This window comes from Knufia obscura, assembly GCF_036327395.1.
Source record: "Knufia obscura strain CCFEE 5817 isolate CBS 148926 chromosome Unknown scaffold_17, whole genome shotgun sequence".
Lineage (NCBI taxonomy): Eukaryota > Fungi > Ascomycota > Eurotiomycetes > Chaetothyriales > Trichomeriaceae > Knufia > Knufia obscura.
Window position 1 is genome coordinate 305927 of NW_027042703.1, and position 18987 is coordinate 324913.

Genomic DNA, 18987 nt, shown 5'->3' on the forward strand with positions numbered 1-18987 from the left:
GCTTGTCGAACGACATCGACCTGACATCGCCAGAGATCAGCTCGTAGCTGAGCGAACACGCCCTACCTCTTCCTACCCTTCAATGTTGGCTTTGATCCGTTCGCCTTGCCAGCTTTCTTCTTGTCTCTCTTCCCAGCATCTTTGGCATCTTCCTTGCCCTTCTTCCATTGACGTCCCTCCTTCCTGTCACGTGAGAGGTCCAACTTCTTCTTGTCCTTGTTAGACAAGTGCTTCTTCTGCTTTGTTTGCACCAGTGCCTGCATCTCAGCCTTAGCACGATCCTTATTGGCCTGTTTCTCTTTCTCTGATTCGAACCAAGTCCTCTTCGGCCGACTCATGATCTCATCCTGATGCTTCATGATATTGTCCGCCCTTTGCACCTCGCTCTCCATCTGCTGCAACTGTTTCTCCTGCTTTTCTTCTTTCAAGATTTCACCAACCTCATCATCTAGGCCATCCAGTTTCTCCTTCATAGCGTCAATAGCAGACGCATCGAGCGTCCGCGATGCCACTTTCGCGCCTTGAGCCCGCGAAGATTTGACCGCTGCTTTGACGATCTTGCGGTCTGGTTCTGCTGCGAGAGTACAAGATCGGCCAGTCTTGCCGGCTCGGGCTGTTCGACCAACCCTATGGAGGTAGATCTCATGTGTCTGTGGTGCCTCGTAATTGATGACCGTGTGTACATTCTTGATATCGAGACCTCGGGAGGCAACATCGGTGGCTAGCAGATGTGTTGTCTTGCCGTCTCGAAACGAGTTTACTGATGCGATACGTTGATCTTGCGTCATGGATCCGTGGAGTTCTCCTGCTTTCAGACCTAGTAGACCCAACACTATGCGAATGCGATGGGCAGTGGCCTTGGTGCGCAGGAAGATGATGGTCCTTTGTTGGTAGTCTGGTATAGTCGTAACGAGGACGCACAGAGCTGCAAGACGATAGTCGGGTGTGTCTCTCCCCGGTCGCAGCCGGAGAAACTCTTGTGTGAGGCCGGATACGGTGGAATGTGTGGAGTCAACCGACAGCCGAACAGGTTTGTTCATACCTATGCGGACCAGCTTGTCGACGCTAGATGTCATCGTTGCTGAGAAGAGCATGGTCTGTCGTGATCGTGGAATCGTCTTGAGGATTTCGTCCAGCTCGTCTGTAAAACCCTGCTCAAGCATTCGGTCTGCTTCATCAAGCACTAGAATTTCGAGGTTTTCAACTGCAAAAGAAGCACTATTGCGCATGTGATCAATGAAACGACCAGGTGTCGCGATAACCACGTCTGGCCGCTTCTTGAGGATCGTTTCCTGCTCTCGCAGATTCATACCGCCAATGACTTGCGCAAAAGTGATGTCTGTGAAGCGGGCCAATGCAACTGCGACAGCGTGGCACTGGACTGCCAGTTCTCGCGTGGGCATCAAGATGGCGACACGAGTGGTCGGGATCTTTCGTGGTCTATACAGCAGACGTTCTAAGATCGGCAAGAGGAAGGCGGCCGTTTTGCCTGAGCCGGTTTGCGCTGATCCTACTACATCGAGGCCTCGCAGTGCCACTGGAACTGTTCGTACTTGAATAGGAGTTGGTATCGAGAAGTTGAGTGCGGCTAGAGCTCGAAGAAGTGGGCGGGACAGGGAGAATTGCTGGAAAGTGTCGGCGTCAGAAAGTGATTTGCCAGATTTGGGAGCCTCCTCGTCTGCGAAGAACGCTTTGCGCTTCGCTGCTTCTTCTGCATCCTCCTGTGAAGTCTGTGAATCGTCGTCAGACCCGGCATCACTGGCCATGTCGTCTGGATGTCTGACTGGCGAAGCGACTGAATCATTGTCTGAAGCAGCCTCGTCCTCATCTAACTCAGCTTCATCTTCATCCTTATTAGATCCTTCTGTGGCGGCTTCATGCTCATCTTCTGTATCTGCACCCGCTCCAAAAGTGTCCTCGGCTAGATTCTCATCGTCGAACTCGATTTCATCAGCATCTTCCTGAGGAATGGCATCTTCCTCGGTATCATCAGGCTCGTCCGCAGATCCAGCATCTTCTAGCTCTTTTTGTGCTTGGTTCTTGTCCTTGCGCGCGGCCCTCCTTGCGATGATTTCGTCCACGTCAACTGCCTTTTTTGCTGGTTTTGGCCGCAGCGTAGTCGACGAAATATCACCATTGCCCCATCCGTCGAAGTCCTCGATCGTGTCGTCTGCGCCCACACCACCTATGTCGAACTCGAAATCGCTGTCAATGGCTTCATCTTTCACACCAGCCTCTTCCTCGAAATCATCTTCCGAGGCCGCCGCTGGTTCCTCTTTCTTGTTCACTTTCTGCTTCTTCGAGCGTTTTGCGGGACCGCCGCCAGTAGCTCGCTTTCGCTTCAGATTCGGTACTTCGGGCTCACTGTCGGCTTCACTAATGCTCAAGTCGTCATTATCGGAGATAGTAAAGACGAAATCGTCGTCGACGCGGGCAGGTGCCATTCTGCTTATCGAGGTGCTGACCGGGTCCACGAATTGTCAAAGCACGTTGCTCAATTCGCAACAATTTTGGACTGGGCCTTATCGATAAGCCATCGCCGGCCCTTAGCGCCCAGTTCGCATCGAGCCGTAAGTTTCCCATGAGGGACTGGCGTAGTTCGGCAGAGTTTCCAATCGTTCTCATACCGGGCTTGGCGTTCTGGGAGACGTCGGAAAACCGATACAAACTGGCCAGATCAAGACGCGATGAGTTTCATCAAGTCGCTGTGCCTTGTCAGCCCACGCCAGCGACGGATTCGTTCGCCTTCTCGTCAAGCAACACCTTCCGTTGGCAATGTTGACGTCGCAGCACATGGCCCCTGCTTACATGACACTGATCTTGAGCCCATCGGAGACTTTTCGAGGGATCAGTCGCCGACCACGAAAATGTGCTCATCGTTGCCAGTGTGGACCCTGCACGTCCGAGTCCCTCATAAGGATGGTCCCGAATACTTGGTAAGATTCATTCTTAAACCTCCTTGTCTGATATAGTCCATCCTCAATGCTGCTGCTCTTCTTAACTACTGTGCTACTTGTCTGTTATACCGGCCACGCAGCAACCCTGAACCATGACTTTAACCTCACATGGACACTTGCCTCCCCAGATGGCTTCACCCGCCCCGTTATTGGCGTCAACAATATCTGGCCACCTCCAACAATTACTGCCACATTAGGTGACACTGTTGTCATCAATGTACACAATCAGCTCGGTAACCAGTCCAGCTCTTTACATTTTCACGGGCTGTTCATGAACGGTACAAATTCTATGGACGGCACGAGCGGCATTGTGCAATGCGCGATCCCGCCTGACGGTCTCTTCAAGTATGAATTCACGGTCGATCAAGTAGGGACCTACTGGTACCACTCGCATCAGCAATCACAGTATCCTGATGGTCTCCGAGGCGCCCTGGTGGTCCACGATCCAAACTCGCCCCTTCGAGACATGTATGATGATGAGATCCTGCTTACCTTGTCAGACTGGTATCATGAGCAAACGACGGAGATACTGCCGAAGTACATGCGACCTGACAATAATATGTTGACCGACCCGAAACCAGACGCTTACTTGCTCAACGACACCCAGGACCTGAAAGTTCATGTACAGCCTGGTAGCACGTACCTAGTGAGACTGGTCAACATGGGCGCCTTCGAAGCGCAGAAGTTCTGGATCAACGAACACGAGTTGACGATTGTGGAGGTCGATGGTGTGTACACAAAATCAGCTAAGACTAACATGGTGTCCCTTACACCAGGGCAAAGATGTGCTTTCCTGGTGAGTGTGAAAGATATGCCAGGAACAAACTATGCATTAGCAGCAGCAATGGACCGAAGTGCGGATCGGCACATGATGAGCCACAGCAGCAACCCAGAAGAAGAAGTCCCTTCAGTTACCGGATGGCTTGTCTCAGACCCAACGGCACCACTCGCTGCAATGCCTACCGTGCCCAGCATGCCACCAATCGACGACTTCTCTCTCGAACCCTACGATGAGGCCCCTCTCCAACCCGCCGCGGACACAACAATCAATCTCGTCGTCGAAATGAAACGAGCCGCCGACGGCCTCTCACACTGGATGTTCAACACAACCTCGTACATCCAGCCGAAAATCCCAACTCTATTCTCCGCCGAGACATCCGATGACTACGACCCCAGCAGCATCCCCATTGTGCTCCCCCACAATAGCATCATCGACCTGATTATCTACAACAAGCACATGTCTGGCCATCCCTTCCACATTCATGGGCATACCTTTCAGGTCGCGCATCGGTCGGCTAAAAGTGCCGGACGGTACAACCCCAATACCACGGATCTTGCGACAACACCAATAAGGAGAGACACGATCATGGTGCCTGGGGGTGGAAGTGCGGTGTTGAGGTTCCGGGCTGACAATCCAGGTGTCTGGTTCTTTCACTGCCATATGGAATGGCATGCGCATTCTGGCTTGGCATTGACGTTCGTGGAGGCTCCTGAGATGATTAGGGCGAGGGAGCCATTATCGGCACTTGGGCAGATGAGTTTGACGAATTTGCGGGAGTGTGTGCCGGAGGTTTTGTGGCCTGTTGATGCGACTGGAGAGGTTGAGGCCGTCGAGGATGAGGACGCTGAGGAGCTTAAGGAATCGGAGGAGGCCTACGACGAAGATGGTGGTGCTAGCGGTGGTAGCGCCACGACGTTCCGATTACTAGCATATTGTCTCGCATTGTTCATCGTTAGTATGTCGATCGCGGTAGCATTCTTGATGTGGAGGCGCTCGCAGACAGGTACGGGGCCAATAGAGGAGAAAGTACTCAGACGGCATAAACAGAATTATAGTCTTGTCCCTTTGTCGGAGGGGGTTGCAGTTGACCACAACCATGGTGACTTCAACGAAGAGCACGAGAGCATTGATAGCCATGAGAGCTCGAAGGAGGAGCAAGTGACCGCTCGACTGTTGCCAGGAGAATGAAGCAGGGACGAGGTCATGTTGATGGCCGCGAAGATGTGGTGGCTTGCCGTTGGAAATTCTCCGTGATGAAACATGTTACTGGCAAGGGGGGGAATAAAGATGGCTGAGGGCGGTGTACAGGCATGCACCATGGAGGCCTCGAGCATGGAAACCTTACCCGCCCGGAGATGACCGCCCCTTGGTCCAAGTTGGTGACTGGGAGGCCGCCTTGACAGTCTGGACAGTAAGCCTATCGAAATACAGCTGAGCGCAGCAGAATGATGCCTTAAAACGTGTGGTCAGGTCAATGTCGTCCCTGCTGATATCAATGGTTTGCGGAATGACTCAGATTTACCATGGAAGTCTTCAAGCCTGAAACATGAGTGCGAGTCCCATGAAGCATAAGGACGGATCAACTGGGTTCAGAGTTGATTGCAGATTTCATTGCCGTTGCATACTGATGCCGAGGATCTACACATATGACCCCATAACGGTCCAAGTATATCGCTGCTGCACCACAAGTGGCAAGTCGGCTCATATTTACTATCCTCGCTTCGCACAGCTCTCCACCAAAAACTTGACTCTCAAATCAGGCCCCGCTAACAGTCCAATCCCCATCCGGCGTGCAACCATCCAGCAACGCCCTCGGGAACGAAATGCCGCAATACCCATCATTCGTAGCATAAATGCCATAAAACCCAGTGTCCGAATTTCCATCAGCGGTATATGTTATTTCGCCAGCACCAACGGAACAACTTGCTGGGTTACCGGAGAACTCAGAGGCGCAGGTGAATTGATATGGGACACCTCCGAAGCACGATCCTGTGAGTGTGAAGGTGTGGCCGCCCGATTGGCAGGGTGCGTAACCGTCTGGGTAGGCGTTGTGGTATATTTCGTTGCCTGCTTCATCGGTCAGGGAGAAGCCAGAGCCGTGCGTGATCTGGTTGCCACCTCCAAGGTCGGCGGTTATGATGTCGCTGTTGGTCCAGATTGCGTTGACGCGGGGGTGGTCAACTTGGGCTTGACGTTTGGCTGGGGTGGCTGAAGTGAGGACGGAGAGTGCAAGGCTGGTCAGTGCAACCAGGGTGGTGCGGCTAATTGGTGCCATGTTGAAGGAGGTGAAGCAGATGCTGTGATTTCTTGAGTTGTATGCGGATGTTTGAAGGTCAAGAGGGCGCTGTGCTGTGTTGGACTTGTCTTTGTTTGGCGATGTAGGCTTGTTATATAGCTACTTCTCCGTGGAGACTTTTCCGTCTGTTGTATCGAGATCGAAAGCTGTCTTCTGACGTCTTCATTCAACGTTACATCGTCGAGGTCAAGCGCAGTAAATTGAGTTGATCTTCATTGCATTGCTGTACAACTTACTAGGGTTGAAACTTACAACTATGGCAAACCTTGTCGTGACGGGGCCATGGCCTTGGAGCATCTATTTCAGCCGACTTTCAGCCCTGTCACACAGGCTCGAGCTGTCGAAGTTCGAGTTGCTACTTGAGTAGAGACACCATGTGGGACGGGACCAGCAGGGGAGATGAGTCAGTACGCGGAGCTGTGTAAGTCGATAGCGAGGAAGATGCCGCGAAGGAAGTGTTCGGAAGGGCGCAATGTGCTGGAAGATTCAACGTGTTGAGTGCTGGCTGCGATACAGCGCAGCATCCAGGTCGCTGCCGCACAGGCATTGGCAAGTACGTTAGACGTGGCTCCACGTCGTTGCCTACTAGCCGTACTGCTAGTGTTTGATACCGCTTTGATTGAAAGAAGCCGCGTAGATTATGGCGTGGCTTGAGAGACTTGGACCTAGATGATCGTCACAGTTAAGGATAACCTGTCAGGACACGGCAATTAAGTGCGCGGCTTCACGTGCTCGCAACTATCTCCGGCGTCTCTCTGAATGAACCTTCAGTATCGAGGATTGCAGCATCCGCGCCCCATCTGTCCGTCGACTGGATACTGGAACTACATCTCCCGATGCCGGTTGAGGCCCCGTCGTGTACGGCAAATATGTTGTGAAGACGTTTGAGCAGAACTACTTACGTCAGCAATTCGTTGATCTATGGGGTATTGCGCTCTGTGCCCCTGGTTCAAAACAGTGGACCGAGGTCGCCGTCGGCGCACTGGAAGGCCAAAATTGGCAGATCTTCGGCTCGTCGAGCTCTTACTGACTCTGTCTGATGAATCAGAGCGCACTAAGGCCACATGGTGCGCGGAACCAGGTCAGGGAGACATGAGGAATGGCGGGAGGGTAGTATTGAAGTGTTTACCCCATAAGTCTTATGCAATTCATCAGTGCCGCAAACCCGGGGCGTGGGAGTAAAGCAGATTAACGGCTCGACACCGAGCATTGAGGACGGCTTGGCGATCATAATGACGTCATCTCTGTTTTACCGCTGTAGCACCCTCCAGGAACTCCTCATGGCCGACAGACCTACCCTAAGCGGTTGTCGGTGGACTGTAAACACGGTACTCAGTGGCACGCTAACAAATGGTCTTCACTGTTCATCGACAACCGCTGAGCTGCCTAGATATCGCCGAGCGAACCGACCTTCCTGAATTTCTGAACGGTGAGTAGCTGGCAAGGGTGGGGGAGTACATTGACCACTCGAAGTAACCAGCAGTGTGGTCCTAGCAATACGCGCCCCGTCAGCACCAGCTTAGATAGGTAATACGTGAGAAAGCAGACCTAAAGCAAGATCTGAAAACCTAAGTCTCGATGTAATATACATGTGAGACGTAACAATATCACCGGGGCCAACAGTGACTTGCTCAGTACATCGCTGCCCATTTTCGGTGATCTTTGCGCAGTTGAGCGTTCGGTTCTCGTTTACACCAATCATTGGCATTCAGTTGACCTTCGACTCGTAGATGCCGGTGTTTCTAGGCTTCTGTCCTGCGCCAGAGGTAAAGACTGCTGTCTCATGTCTGGCGATATCTGTCCAGTACCTCACCGGAAAGCCTGATCGCCGACGACAACTGGCATTGTGTATTTGCGTCTCGCAACCGGGGTGCGTCAAGTCTCGGTAGCTTGATTCGGATGTTGTTCCTCGGACGGATCAGTATCATCAGCTTGTTGAGGATCAAGTCATCCGTCCAATACAAACAGCCGTAATTTCAGATATGGCGGCCGTTGTTTTGAAGGAGCAAGTGTGAGTTGTTTGGGGGCGGAAGAGACAACATGGCCTGTACTACGTTGCTCACTGTTCGGTGAACAGATTGATGTAGGTAAGTGGTGGGAACTAAGAGAGTGCTGGGTGATGCTCCTGCTCTTGTACGAAACGTCTCGAACACCAGATAGCGATGGAATTTTGTGACTGCAGCGACATAGTCTGTGTGGTGTCTTTTTGCCCGTCAATCAACAAAAAGCGCAAGATCGAAGGACCTTGTTTCAGACCAAATTCTGCGCTTATAGTTCCTCAAGCCGACGTCCCAAGGATTTCCGCCATCTCGGCTATTTCGACCTGCCCGACACCAGCCTTCCTTCCGCTACTCTCTTCACTACTGCTCTCAGGTCCACCCTATGTCTGACCGGACCAAGTTTGGGGCTTCAAGCCTGAGCTTCAAGTTTGGCAGGTTATTGATGCCTGGTGTGACACGTGTTTAGTGCCTGGGGCATATATGAGCCCACCAGGCCAACAAAGCCAAGCACAGGATTTCTAGAACGATTTCGATCTTCTTCTTACTATATATTATGCTTCAACATGCAAGAATACCAGTCTTGCCTGCGAGTGGTAGAGGACCAACACATATTGTTTGCAAGCACGCGCAGATCGGCATTATCATTATGCCTGGCTACTCATTACATGTTCAGGCGTCTGCTACGACGACTTTCTAATGGAGAGCATTCTAATGTTTCCTGCAAGTTTAGCATGACTGTCTGGCGGTGCGGAACACCGTGAGAAGAAGCCTGTTCGATACAGACTTCTGATGCAGTGCTACGCTGTTTGACAAGTATGCTACTCGCGAGATTCGCGTAGCCTTCCTAAGCCAGGACAAAGATATGCTTCGCGGCCGATATGCAGACCATGCAGGGTGCTGCCGAGCTCACAAAGCAAGATGACAACCGTTCCGGAGGCGTTCCAATCAGAATCGCATGTCGAGTAGCGGTGTAAAGCACGCCGTGGAAGAACTTCACTGATTCGCAAGAGAAGCCGTCTTCTGTCAACGTTACTTCTTACGGAGTACGACGCGGGTGGAAATGTGCTGTCCCTTCCGGCCGTTTGAGACGGCTGGTCAAGATGGACGGCGGAACCGTGGGATGCTGTCTAGTCTTATCGAGATCAGGATATGCAGACCACTACTGTAAGCCAGCTCTGCACATGCAAATCGCCAAGCAGCCACCCTCGTTGACTTGTTCACCTCATACGCGTCGAAAATGACTCAACTCCAGTTCCTAAAGATACTAAGAGTCGGACTGTTGTACTCAGCTTGGAGTCTTGTGGAGAGCGAAATCTTAGACAAGCTGACAGTGTAAGACAGGGCCCTTTACCACGACAATGCCTGATCAATCCTGTAGCTGTGGGAGCGATAATGTCAACGGAAGGATGACCCCAGAGTACGAGCAGTACATTAGTAGAGAATCTTCCATCTTTCCAGAAGTGAGGACCAGACGCGCACTACGCCGATCAGCCGCCGAGAAAGCTCGGTTGGCTACCACTAGAGTAAAGAGCTTATTATCTGTTAGATCATTTTGACTTTTCGATGGTATCAATGTGGATAACACCTTCCGCACGCAGTGGGCAGCAATGGAGCGCGCATCGGCGTCGCAACGAAGGATGCAAAGAGCAAGAGCGCTCTGAGGTGGCAGTCTTATCCCAGCAGTGTGGTGTTTTCGTACTGTGAGCAGTCAGGCTGCCTACCGGGATGAGCAAGCCACATTCCTCGGATTCCAGTTCTTGGGCCCACCGAGTTTGGCTTCATGTGCACAGTAAACACTGCTTACTCCGTAACACATGCAAGAGTCCTCAACAACCACAAGCGACTACCACAAAAGCATCAATCAGGTGTAAGAAGCTCGTTTTAGCCGCAGCACACCATTCCCACCAGAACCCGACGGGGAGTTACTGTCAAATGCATGCCACCGAAGTGTGGACCTTGATTCGTCCATGACAACTCGAACAATCAGCTCTGACTGACACTTGAAAATTTTGGTTCCATATTTATTCTGCCTGTACAGTATATACTCCCACGCGCTGCCTGCCCGGCCCTTCGCTTCACCATGAGCAACTCTACAGTCGTTACTGACCCTGCTGCTGACCAAAATGGCTCCTCGCGACTCAAGTCCGATGCCCCCGCCTCCAGTAAGTCAAAATGCCACTGATAGCGATCAGAGGCACTAATTCGCGTACTACAGCCTCCAAACTCTCCAGTAATGAAATAGAGGCAATTCAGAGAGAAAGAAAAGAGAAGACGGAGTACTTTCGACAAGCCATCTCTCAAACACCTGATTTCCCGAAACCTGGTATCCTCTTCGAAGATATCTTTCCAATCTTCACATCTCCCTCCCACCACGAAGCCCTGATCCGAGCCTACGAACTGCAAATCCAAGAGCTAGGCGTTGGCACACCAGATGTCATCGTTGGTCTTGACGCTCGTGGTTTCCTGATTGGCCCGACGCTCGCCCTCCGAGCTGGCAGCAAGTTCGTGCCTGTTAGAAAAGCAGGCAAGCTACCTGGAAAACTCGAGACAGTGACCTACGAGAAAGAGTACGGAGCCGACACATTCGCCATACAGACTGCGTCTATCAAGCCTAGCGACAAGGTTCTTGTCGTGGACGACCTGATTGCTACTGGAGGGTCTGCTGCAGCTGCGGGAGAACTCGTCAAGAAATGTGGTGGTCAGCTGCTTGGTTATGTCTTCATCATTGAGCTTGTTGGGCTCAAAGGCAGGGATAAGCTTGATGCACCTGTTTATACGTTGATTGAGAGTCAGGCGTAAGGCGCGTGACACTCGATACCATTTTACGATAATTTTGCGGAGCAGCACGATTGGGAGGAAATATTCATCAAGCCTCGGTATGCATGTGCAGCACGCCTGACACGGCTACATACGACTGGCGGCAGAATGTGCACCTGTTCAAGGGCATCTTCAGCTCAAGCCTGGAATCAAATACGATTGCCGACCACAACGTAAGACAAGCATTATACGGACTGAGCGCGGACTTCCTACTGCAAACACTAGAGCTGAGCTCGCACAGGTGCTTTGACTGACCTCAGTGCCTGCGCGAGGTCGCCCAAGTCGTCCGACGTTTGAGCTCTATGAGAATATGCAATTCTACCATTAGCATCCACTGCGAATACCCCAGCTTCTTGCCATCGAGATCCCGATTCAGTTGGCCGAACGCCATAACCTTCGGTCTTCCCTAGATTGATAGCAGCAAACAAGCTGGAAGGGTTAAGCACGGCCCACAAGCTGGAAAGGCCTAAGCCATATGCCGAAAAGGACTCCTGATGGTCGTCGACCACTACTTGGACTCTAGCGGCACCGCCAATATCTTTGAGCCATTTTTCGGTCGCTGGCTGGTCACTGTGGGAGACGCCAATGAAGTGAACTTCTGGGTTCTGCTCAGCCATTTCTTTCAGCTTCGAAAAGGTTTTCTCTGCAACTGCCAGAATTAGTACAAGGCTTCTTGCTGCGTGTATAGATAGACAGTAATGAATTACATGGGCAACCACAATGTCTCAAGAATGCCATGACCACTGGTTTCCTATCACTCCGTGGCAGCTTCAATTGAGGTGTGGAAGGTGCCTGATCGCCAACGTCAGGTACCTTCTGTACGGGATGTTGAGGCGTCGAGAAAGGGTTCCACGAGGAGAGCTCTTGTTGGAAGGTCATTTCCGCTGGGCTTCGATGACGGCACTAGAGAAATGATTCTGATGATAATATATTTACTACAATTTGAGGTCTATTTATGAATTTCTCTACAATGACATTTTATGCTTTCCACCCGCCTATTGTATGACATCGTCTAGATCTGCCGTACCCGTGCTAGAAACCTTCACACTCCTTTACTCCCATTGGTGAGACGCCGATGAGGGTAATCCCCACTTGTTCATCGATCCGCCTGCGCATCTGCGGCTACTGTGCACAAACCATGAAGTAATAGCACAGATCGATTATACGACATTTTAGCATTTCAATAGCCTTCACAGCGCTTGCTAGGTCACTCGTTTGGCTTACCAATTCCGAAGCACGAAGATATTGCCGATGTGGTGATCGGCAGAGATCGGCGCACGACCTCGACACAGAAGCGCCAGCGACAGCGAGAGCGATCCCATGAGGCGCAGACGACGAGATGGCGTCTATAAGCCCTGAACTCGAGGAAGAATTGCGCGAGCTCGATCAGGAACTCGAAGAAGGAGATATCACAAAGAAGGGCTACGACAAAAGAAGAACTGCCATCCTTTCGAAGTACCTCGCGCCCGCACCACAGCCAGCAGCAGGACCGGGATCCTTATCGACATCAGAGCGGAGGACCGGTCTGCAAATCCACCAGCCAGACGACAGCGCTCATCCTGCTGCCTCTCGAGATGACCTCCGAGCAGACTCGCTTTCGCGCCTGGAGGGCTCCGGCCGGAGGAACACCAATGGTTCCATTAGGAGTGCTACCATGACGGGCACTAGCACTGGCACGCCCTCCAGTTTCAATCGTCAAAGTACAATCTACGACGAACCGCAAGTGCAGCCTCCGAGTCATGCCTCGCGCTTCATACAGCAGCAGGTTGGAGGCGGAGGGAGGCATTTGTCCATTGCCTCCGTTGATGATCGCAGAAACACCATCTCTTCGATCTCCGGCGACAACTCGAGGACCCAGACCCTCATGCACCAGGACTATGCTTTCAATCCAGATCAGCAGCAGGTCTACAATGCAGGTCCAGAGACTCGAACCTCTACAATGGTTGGTACGGAAGGCTACTTCTCTGACTTTGCTGGCCAGCAGCGCGAAGTAGAAGAGCAGGACTACGGCATCGGACATACGAACCGCTATTCACAGTCCGAAGTCACTTCTCCCACCACCCAGGTCCCTCCTCCTTTTCTCTCCTCTGGCGAACTTGCTGGCGGCGCCGCAGTCCACCTTATGCCCCTCGAGCCGCGCGATGTTCCCTTCACGATATGTGACCCACACGACAGTAACACAGAGATGACCCGCTTCGAGAACATAGCCATGATTCTGAGACATAGGGCAAAAACAACACCAAAGCAAGCGGCGTACTGGGTGTTGGATCAGAAGGGCAAAGAGCTGGTCAGCATAACCTGGGAGAAACTCGCTTCTCGTGCCGAGAAGGTCGCCCAGGTCATCCGTGATAAGAGCAGTTTATACCGTGGCGACAGGGTAGCATTGATCTACACCGAGTCCGAGATCATCGAGTTCGCAGTTGCGCTACTGGGCTGCTTCATTGCGGGTGTTGTCGCTGTGCCGATCAACGATCTCAAGAACTATCAACGGCTGAATGTGGTGTTGACCTCGACGCAAGCGCATCTTGCGCTGACGACAGAAGCAAATCTAAAGAACTTTCAAAGGGACATCACAGCTGCAAAACAGAATTGGCCGAGAGGCGTGGAGTGGTGGAAGACAAATGAGTTTGGAAGCTACCATCCCAAGAAGAAAGGCGAGGAGCCGCCGCTTGTTGTGCCTGATTTGGCCTACATCGAGTTCAGTACAGCGCCTACGGGCGACTTGCGGGGTGTGGTGATGAGCCATAAGACGATCATGCATCAGATGGCAACGTTGACGGCCATGATAACCACTGCAACGAGCAATAGCAGGAGCGATACCTTCAATCCAAATCTGAGAGACAAGAATGGGCATGTGGTTACAGGCACACGGCATGGCGAGACGATTCTGTCCTACCTGGATCCACGGCACAGTATCGGTATGATCATGGGAGTTTTGCTTAACGTCTACGGCGGACATACGGTCTACTATATCGACCAAAGAAGCGTCGAGACGCCGGGTCTATATGCGCATCTGATCACGAAATATAGAGGTACTCTGCTGGTCGCAGATTATCCAGGCTTGAAAAGAGCGGCAATCAATTATCAGGCAGATCCGATGACGACGAGAAACTATAAGAAAGGCATGGAGCCAAATTTCAGTGCGGTCAAATTATGTTTGATTGACACGTTGACTGTAGACCCAGAGTTCCACGAGGTGCTGGCGGACAGATGGCTGCGACCACTCAGGAATCCCAGAGCTCGAGAAGTGGTAGCGCCGATGCTGTGTCTTCCTGAACATGGCGGCATGGTCATATCTATGCGCGACTGGTTAGGCGGCGAAGAACGGATGGGATGCTCACTCATTCATGACATGGATCGAGACAAGTTTGAAGAGGAAGAGAAGAAAGAGGATGGCGGCAACACCAGCAAGCCTGGCTTTGGAAGCAGTCTCATTGGCGGCGGCAGCAAGTCAAGTAAGAAAGAAAAGGTCGTTGATGACCTTGGTGAAGTGCTTCTGGACAAAGAGGCGCTGAAGACAAATGATGTCGTGGTATTAGCAATGGGATCCGAAGCACGAGAGAAGGCTGCCTCGTACCCCAATGCTGTTCGATGTGGCGCATTCGGCTACCCGATACCTGATGCCACGCTGGCTGTGGTTGATCCAGAATCTGGGCTACTATGTTCGCCGAACAGTGTTGGTGAGATCTGGGTTGATAGCCCATCGTTGTCCGGCGGGTTCTGGGCGCTGCCTAGGCATACGGAAATCATTTTCCATGCACGGCCTTTCTGCTTCAAGGAAGGTAACCCGACACCTACCGCGCTTGATATGGAATTTCTGAGGACGGGCTTGTTGGGATGCGTGATTGAGGGCAAAGTCTATGTTCTTGGCCTTTATGAAGACAGACTAAGACAAAGGGTCGAATGGGTTGAGCATGGCGTTGCTGTGCAGGAACATCGGTACTACTTTGTGCAACACCTCATTCTGAGCATTATGCGAAATGTACCGAAGATTCACGACTGTTCAGCCTTCGATTGCTTCGTCAATAACGAGCATCTTCCAGTTGTGCTGTTGGAAACGGCATCAGCATCGACGGCACCACTTACTTCTGGCGGACCGCCTCAGCAACCAGACATACCACTGCTGGACTCGTTGGCAGAGCGCGCTATGGACATTCTGTTGCAAGAACATCAACTGCGGGTATATTGCGTCATGATCACAGCTCCTGGTGTATTGCCAAGAGTAGTCAAGAATGGCAGGCGCGAAATCGGCAACATGCTGTGCAGGAAAGAGTTCGACCGTGGGTCGTTGCCTTGCGTGCACGTCAAATTTGGTGTCGAAAGAGCAGTGCAGAATCTTGCCGTCGGAGAAGATATTGAGGGCGGCATCTGGTCACCTATTTCCAGTGGAATACGCGACGAACTCCTCTTCGAACAAGAAAAGCAATGGTCAGGCGCAGACTACCGTGAAGTCGTGATAGATGACCGTACATCCACCTCCCTTAGCAACTTCACCAACATCTTCGACCTAATGCAATGGCGAGTCGCGCGGCAAGCGGATGAACACGCATATTGTACCGTCGATGGCCGCGGCAAAGAAGGCAAACCACTTACTTGGAAGAAATTCGACATCCGAGTCGCATCCGTCGCAATGTACCTTAAGAACAAAGTTAGGCTGAAACCCAGCGACCACATTGTTCTGATGTACACTCACAGTGAGGAGTATGTCTTCGCTGTCTACGCATGCATGGTATTGGGGCTTATCGCCATCCCTATTGCCCCAATCGACCAGAACAGATTAGCAGAAGATGCACCTGCATTCCTGCATATCGTTGCAGATATGAATGTCAAAGCTGTAATCTGCAACACAGAAGTCAATGACCTCTTTAAGCAGAAAACCGTTTCTCAACATCTCAAGCAATCGGCTCAATTTTTGAAAACACAGATCCCACCTGTGTACAATACCACGAAACCACCGAAACAGTCTCATGGCTGCCGCGATTTAGGACTCACGATCAACAGATCGTGGATAAGTCCTACGAATCCGATCCTTATCTGGACCTACTGGACTCCCGATCAAAGACGTATCTCCGTGCAACTTGCACATGACACCGTCTTGGGCATGTGCAAGGTCCAGAAACAGACGTTTCAAATGACATCGTCGAAGCCTGTCCTCGGGTGTGTCAGAAGCACGATCGGAATTGGCTTTCTACACACTTGCTTAATGGGTGTCTACAACGGATGCGCAACATATATCATGTCCCCGCTTGACTTTGCGCAGAATCCAGCGCAGCTCTTTATGGCACTATCGCGGTACAAAGTGAAAGATACCTATGCAACAACACAGATGCTCGATTTTGCGATGGGCAGTATGGCAGGAAAAGGATTCAGTCTTCATGAGTTGAGGAACTTGATGATCAGCACTGAAGCAAGGCCGCGGCAAGACATTTTCGCAAAAGTCCGGCAGCACTTCGCACAGACAGGACTGGATAGGACTGCCATCAATACAGTGTACAGCCATGTCTTGAACCCTATGATCAGCAGCAGGAGTTATATGTCCATTGAGCCCATCGAATTATGGCTTGACACGAGGGCCTTACGAAGAGGTCTGGTCTACCCAGTTGATCCAGACTCCGACCCCAGCGCTATGTGCGTGCAGGATAGCGGCATGGTTCCTATAAGCACACGCGTCGCTATCGTGAACCCAGAGACATGCGCGCTTTGTCACGTCGGTGAGTACGGCGAGATTTGGGTGCAGTCCGAGGCATGCGCGAAGTCGTTCTATATGTCCAAGCAGGTCTTTGACGAAGAAAGGTTCAACGGTCGACTTGTCGGTGATAACCCCAACGAAACGTATGTGAGGACTGGGGATCTAGGTTTCCTGCATAATGTTACACGGCCGATCGGCGCAAACAATCAGCCTGTTGAGATGCAGATACTCTTCGTGCTGGGCAATATTGGCGAGACTTTCGAGATTAACGGCCTCAATCACTTTCCAATCGACATCGAAAACAGTATTGAAAGGTGCCACGGTAACATCACACCTGGAGGCTGCGCTGTCTTCCAAGCTGGTGGCATGTCAGTCGTCGTCATTGAGGTACGACAAAAGTCCTGGCTGGCATCTATGGTCCCAGTCATCGTCAATGCTGTCCTAAGCGAGCATCAAATCATCGTTGATATAGTCGCATTCGTCGGACCAAGCGACTTCCCGCGCTCAAGGCTTGCAGAGAAGCAACGTGGTAAGATCCTCGCTTCATGGGTAACAAGAAAACTAAGGACAATCGCACAATTTGGCATTCGAGATCCTGAGGGCGACGCTACATTCATGGATCAAATGTCGCATCGTCGGTCTACAATGCTCGGTCGAGCAAGCAGCCAGGAACCAAGGAGCATCGCCCCGTCAGTTGAACAGAGCCCTGCTCCTGCATCACGCAATGATACAATGAGCCACAGGGGCAGTATCATGCCCGAGATCCCCCTCAACATACCATCATCCCAACCACAGCCACAACAACAACCGCAAGCACAAAACGATTATCAGCCGTTGAGCCTGCAATTGCAACAGAATGACTACACAATCGATACATCAGGCATGTTCGACCGTCGTTCCTCAGCAAACACGCACCGGACTCCTTCTATTGCTGACCCACACACGGCCGAGACCCCAGTCGTCGCTCTAAACGACCGACCCTACCGCCTTGGCAGCGAACCAAGCAATTTTTACGAACTCCCCACTGAATACCACGAAAATAACCCCTACCAAGGCAGTGACGCCAAGTTCTTCGATCCAAACGCCGACCCCACAAGACCCTACGGCGACTACAGCCCCATCAACTCCTCCGAAGACCTCCACGCACCGGAGAACGGAAGACCAAGACTAAGTCTCGCGAATCCCGACAGCTACGGCGGCGACGATAGCCCCGCAAACTCGAACACACCAACCACAGCCACAAATACCCTCACACCAACCAGTGCATTCCCACAGGGCCACGGCCTCCTAAGCCAGGAACAACGCGACGCCTTCGCCAACGAATCACCCTACAACGACCGCGGCAACCCCTTCGTCGAACATATCCCCCACGGCGCCGGTATGCCAGCTTTCGATATACCCAGCCGAACACGGCAGTCATATGCGCCGGCTGCCGACCAGGGCCGAACTGAATCGCCCGTCACGAAGGCGCGCGCGCTCCTGCCGAGTCAGATGCGGAATACTATGAGCGCGTCGAATAGTCCGGTGCCGCTGAGTCCGGCGTATGCGATGAGTAATCCGGGGTATGACCCTAGTAGACATCAGATACGGCGGAAGCCGAGTCCGAATCCGGTGGAGATGAGGGAGAGGTTGGAGCAGCAGGAGAATGAGCTGCGGCAACAGCAGGGGTTGGCTCCAAATGCTAATGGGGCAGGAAGAGATTCGGATGTGCAGAGTGCGTTTGGGAGTGTGAGGAGGCGGTATGATGGGAGTGCGTATGGGGACTGGGAATATTGACCGGGCTAGGGAGGACGAGACAAAATGCGAGATATGATGCTTGAGTACAGCAAAGCGAGCATATTTGTTCATGTAATTAGCGACATCACGATGGCATGTACATGAACGAAGTTGACGTAGGACTTAGCTGAGTCCGACTATGAATGTTGTGAGCGTGCAAGCGGTCTTCTCCGGACGCGCCCTGTCTTGTATATAAGGAGAAGCCAAAAGGTTCTAGGCGACATGACGACTTGTGTAGATCAAATTACGAATATACTGTACATTCCGTCGGTAGTTAGATGGCACAAACAACGAGATCTTGAGATCGTGTCAATTGCAGTATTACTGCACCCAGGTATGTCAGGTATATAGGTCGTGGACTTGTCCGGGCGTATCCTGTGAGGCTTGGGGCAGGCCAGGCGACTTTCGGACTTCAGCGTGCATGCTAGGTATTGGGCTTTGGCGGCTTGCGATGGTGGCAGATACGGCTCCTATGGCACGCGTCGACGGCAAGCTCGGGACATCGAAATGGGACAAGCCAGTACTATGTCTAGGCGTGGCATGCCCTATGGCCACAGCTGAAATTATGCGAAGTTATAAAGGTTGAGCAAGTCGGCCTAGCAAGTCCTATGGGCGTCGAGCAAGCCCAGAGGTTACGCCTGGCCGCCTGGGACTAGAGAAGTGCCCCCTAA

At 52.0% G+C, this 18987-nt stretch overlaps 5 protein-coding genes across 5 annotated transcripts; 3 read left to right on the forward strand and 2 right to left on the reverse strand.

Moving 5' to 3' along the window:
* Nucleotides 1-62: 62 nt before the first annotated feature.
* On the reverse strand, nt 63-2444 carry DRS1 (nucleolar DEAD-box protein required for synthesis of 60S ribosomal subunit; the record flags this gene model as incomplete). Its single annotated transcript, XM_064878797.1, has 1 exon — nt 63-2444. One exon carries the CDS (start codon nt 2442-2444, stop codon nt 63-65), a length of 2382 nt encoding a protein of 793 aa, XP_064725491.1.
* A 538-nt stretch (nt 2445-2982) lies between these two features.
* On the forward strand, nt 2983-4926 carry PMZ80_010409 (uncharacterized protein; the record flags this gene model as incomplete). Its single annotated transcript, XM_064878798.1, has 1 exon — nt 2983-4926. The coding sequence occupies one exon, from the start codon at nt 2983-2985 to the stop codon at nt 4924-4926; it is 1944 nt and encodes a 647-aa protein (XP_064725492.1).
* Nucleotides 4927-5494: 568 nt separating this feature from the next.
* On the reverse strand, nt 5495-6013 carry PMZ80_010410 (uncharacterized protein; the record flags this gene model as incomplete). Its single annotated transcript, XM_064878799.1, has 1 exon — nt 5495-6013. The coding sequence occupies one exon, from the start codon at nt 6011-6013 to the stop codon at nt 5495-5497; it is 519 nt and encodes a 172-aa protein (XP_064725493.1).
* Nucleotides 6014-10114: 4101 nt separating this feature from the next.
* Nucleotides 10115-10833, forward strand: APT1 (adenine phosphoribosyltransferase; the record flags this gene model as incomplete). Its single annotated transcript, XM_064878800.1, has 2 exons — nt 10115-10196; nt 10250-10833. 2 exons carry the CDS (start codon nt 10115-10117, stop codon nt 10831-10833), a joined length of 666 nt encoding a protein of 221 aa, XP_064725494.1.
* A 1357-nt stretch (nt 10834-12190) lies between these two features.
* On the forward strand, nt 12191-18316 carry PMZ80_010412 (uncharacterized protein; the record flags this gene model as incomplete). Its single annotated transcript, XM_064878801.1, has 1 exon — nt 12191-18316. One exon carries the CDS (start codon nt 12191-12193, stop codon nt 18314-18316), a length of 6126 nt encoding a protein of 2041 aa, XP_064725495.1.
* Nucleotides 18317-18987: the final 671 nt, after the last annotated feature.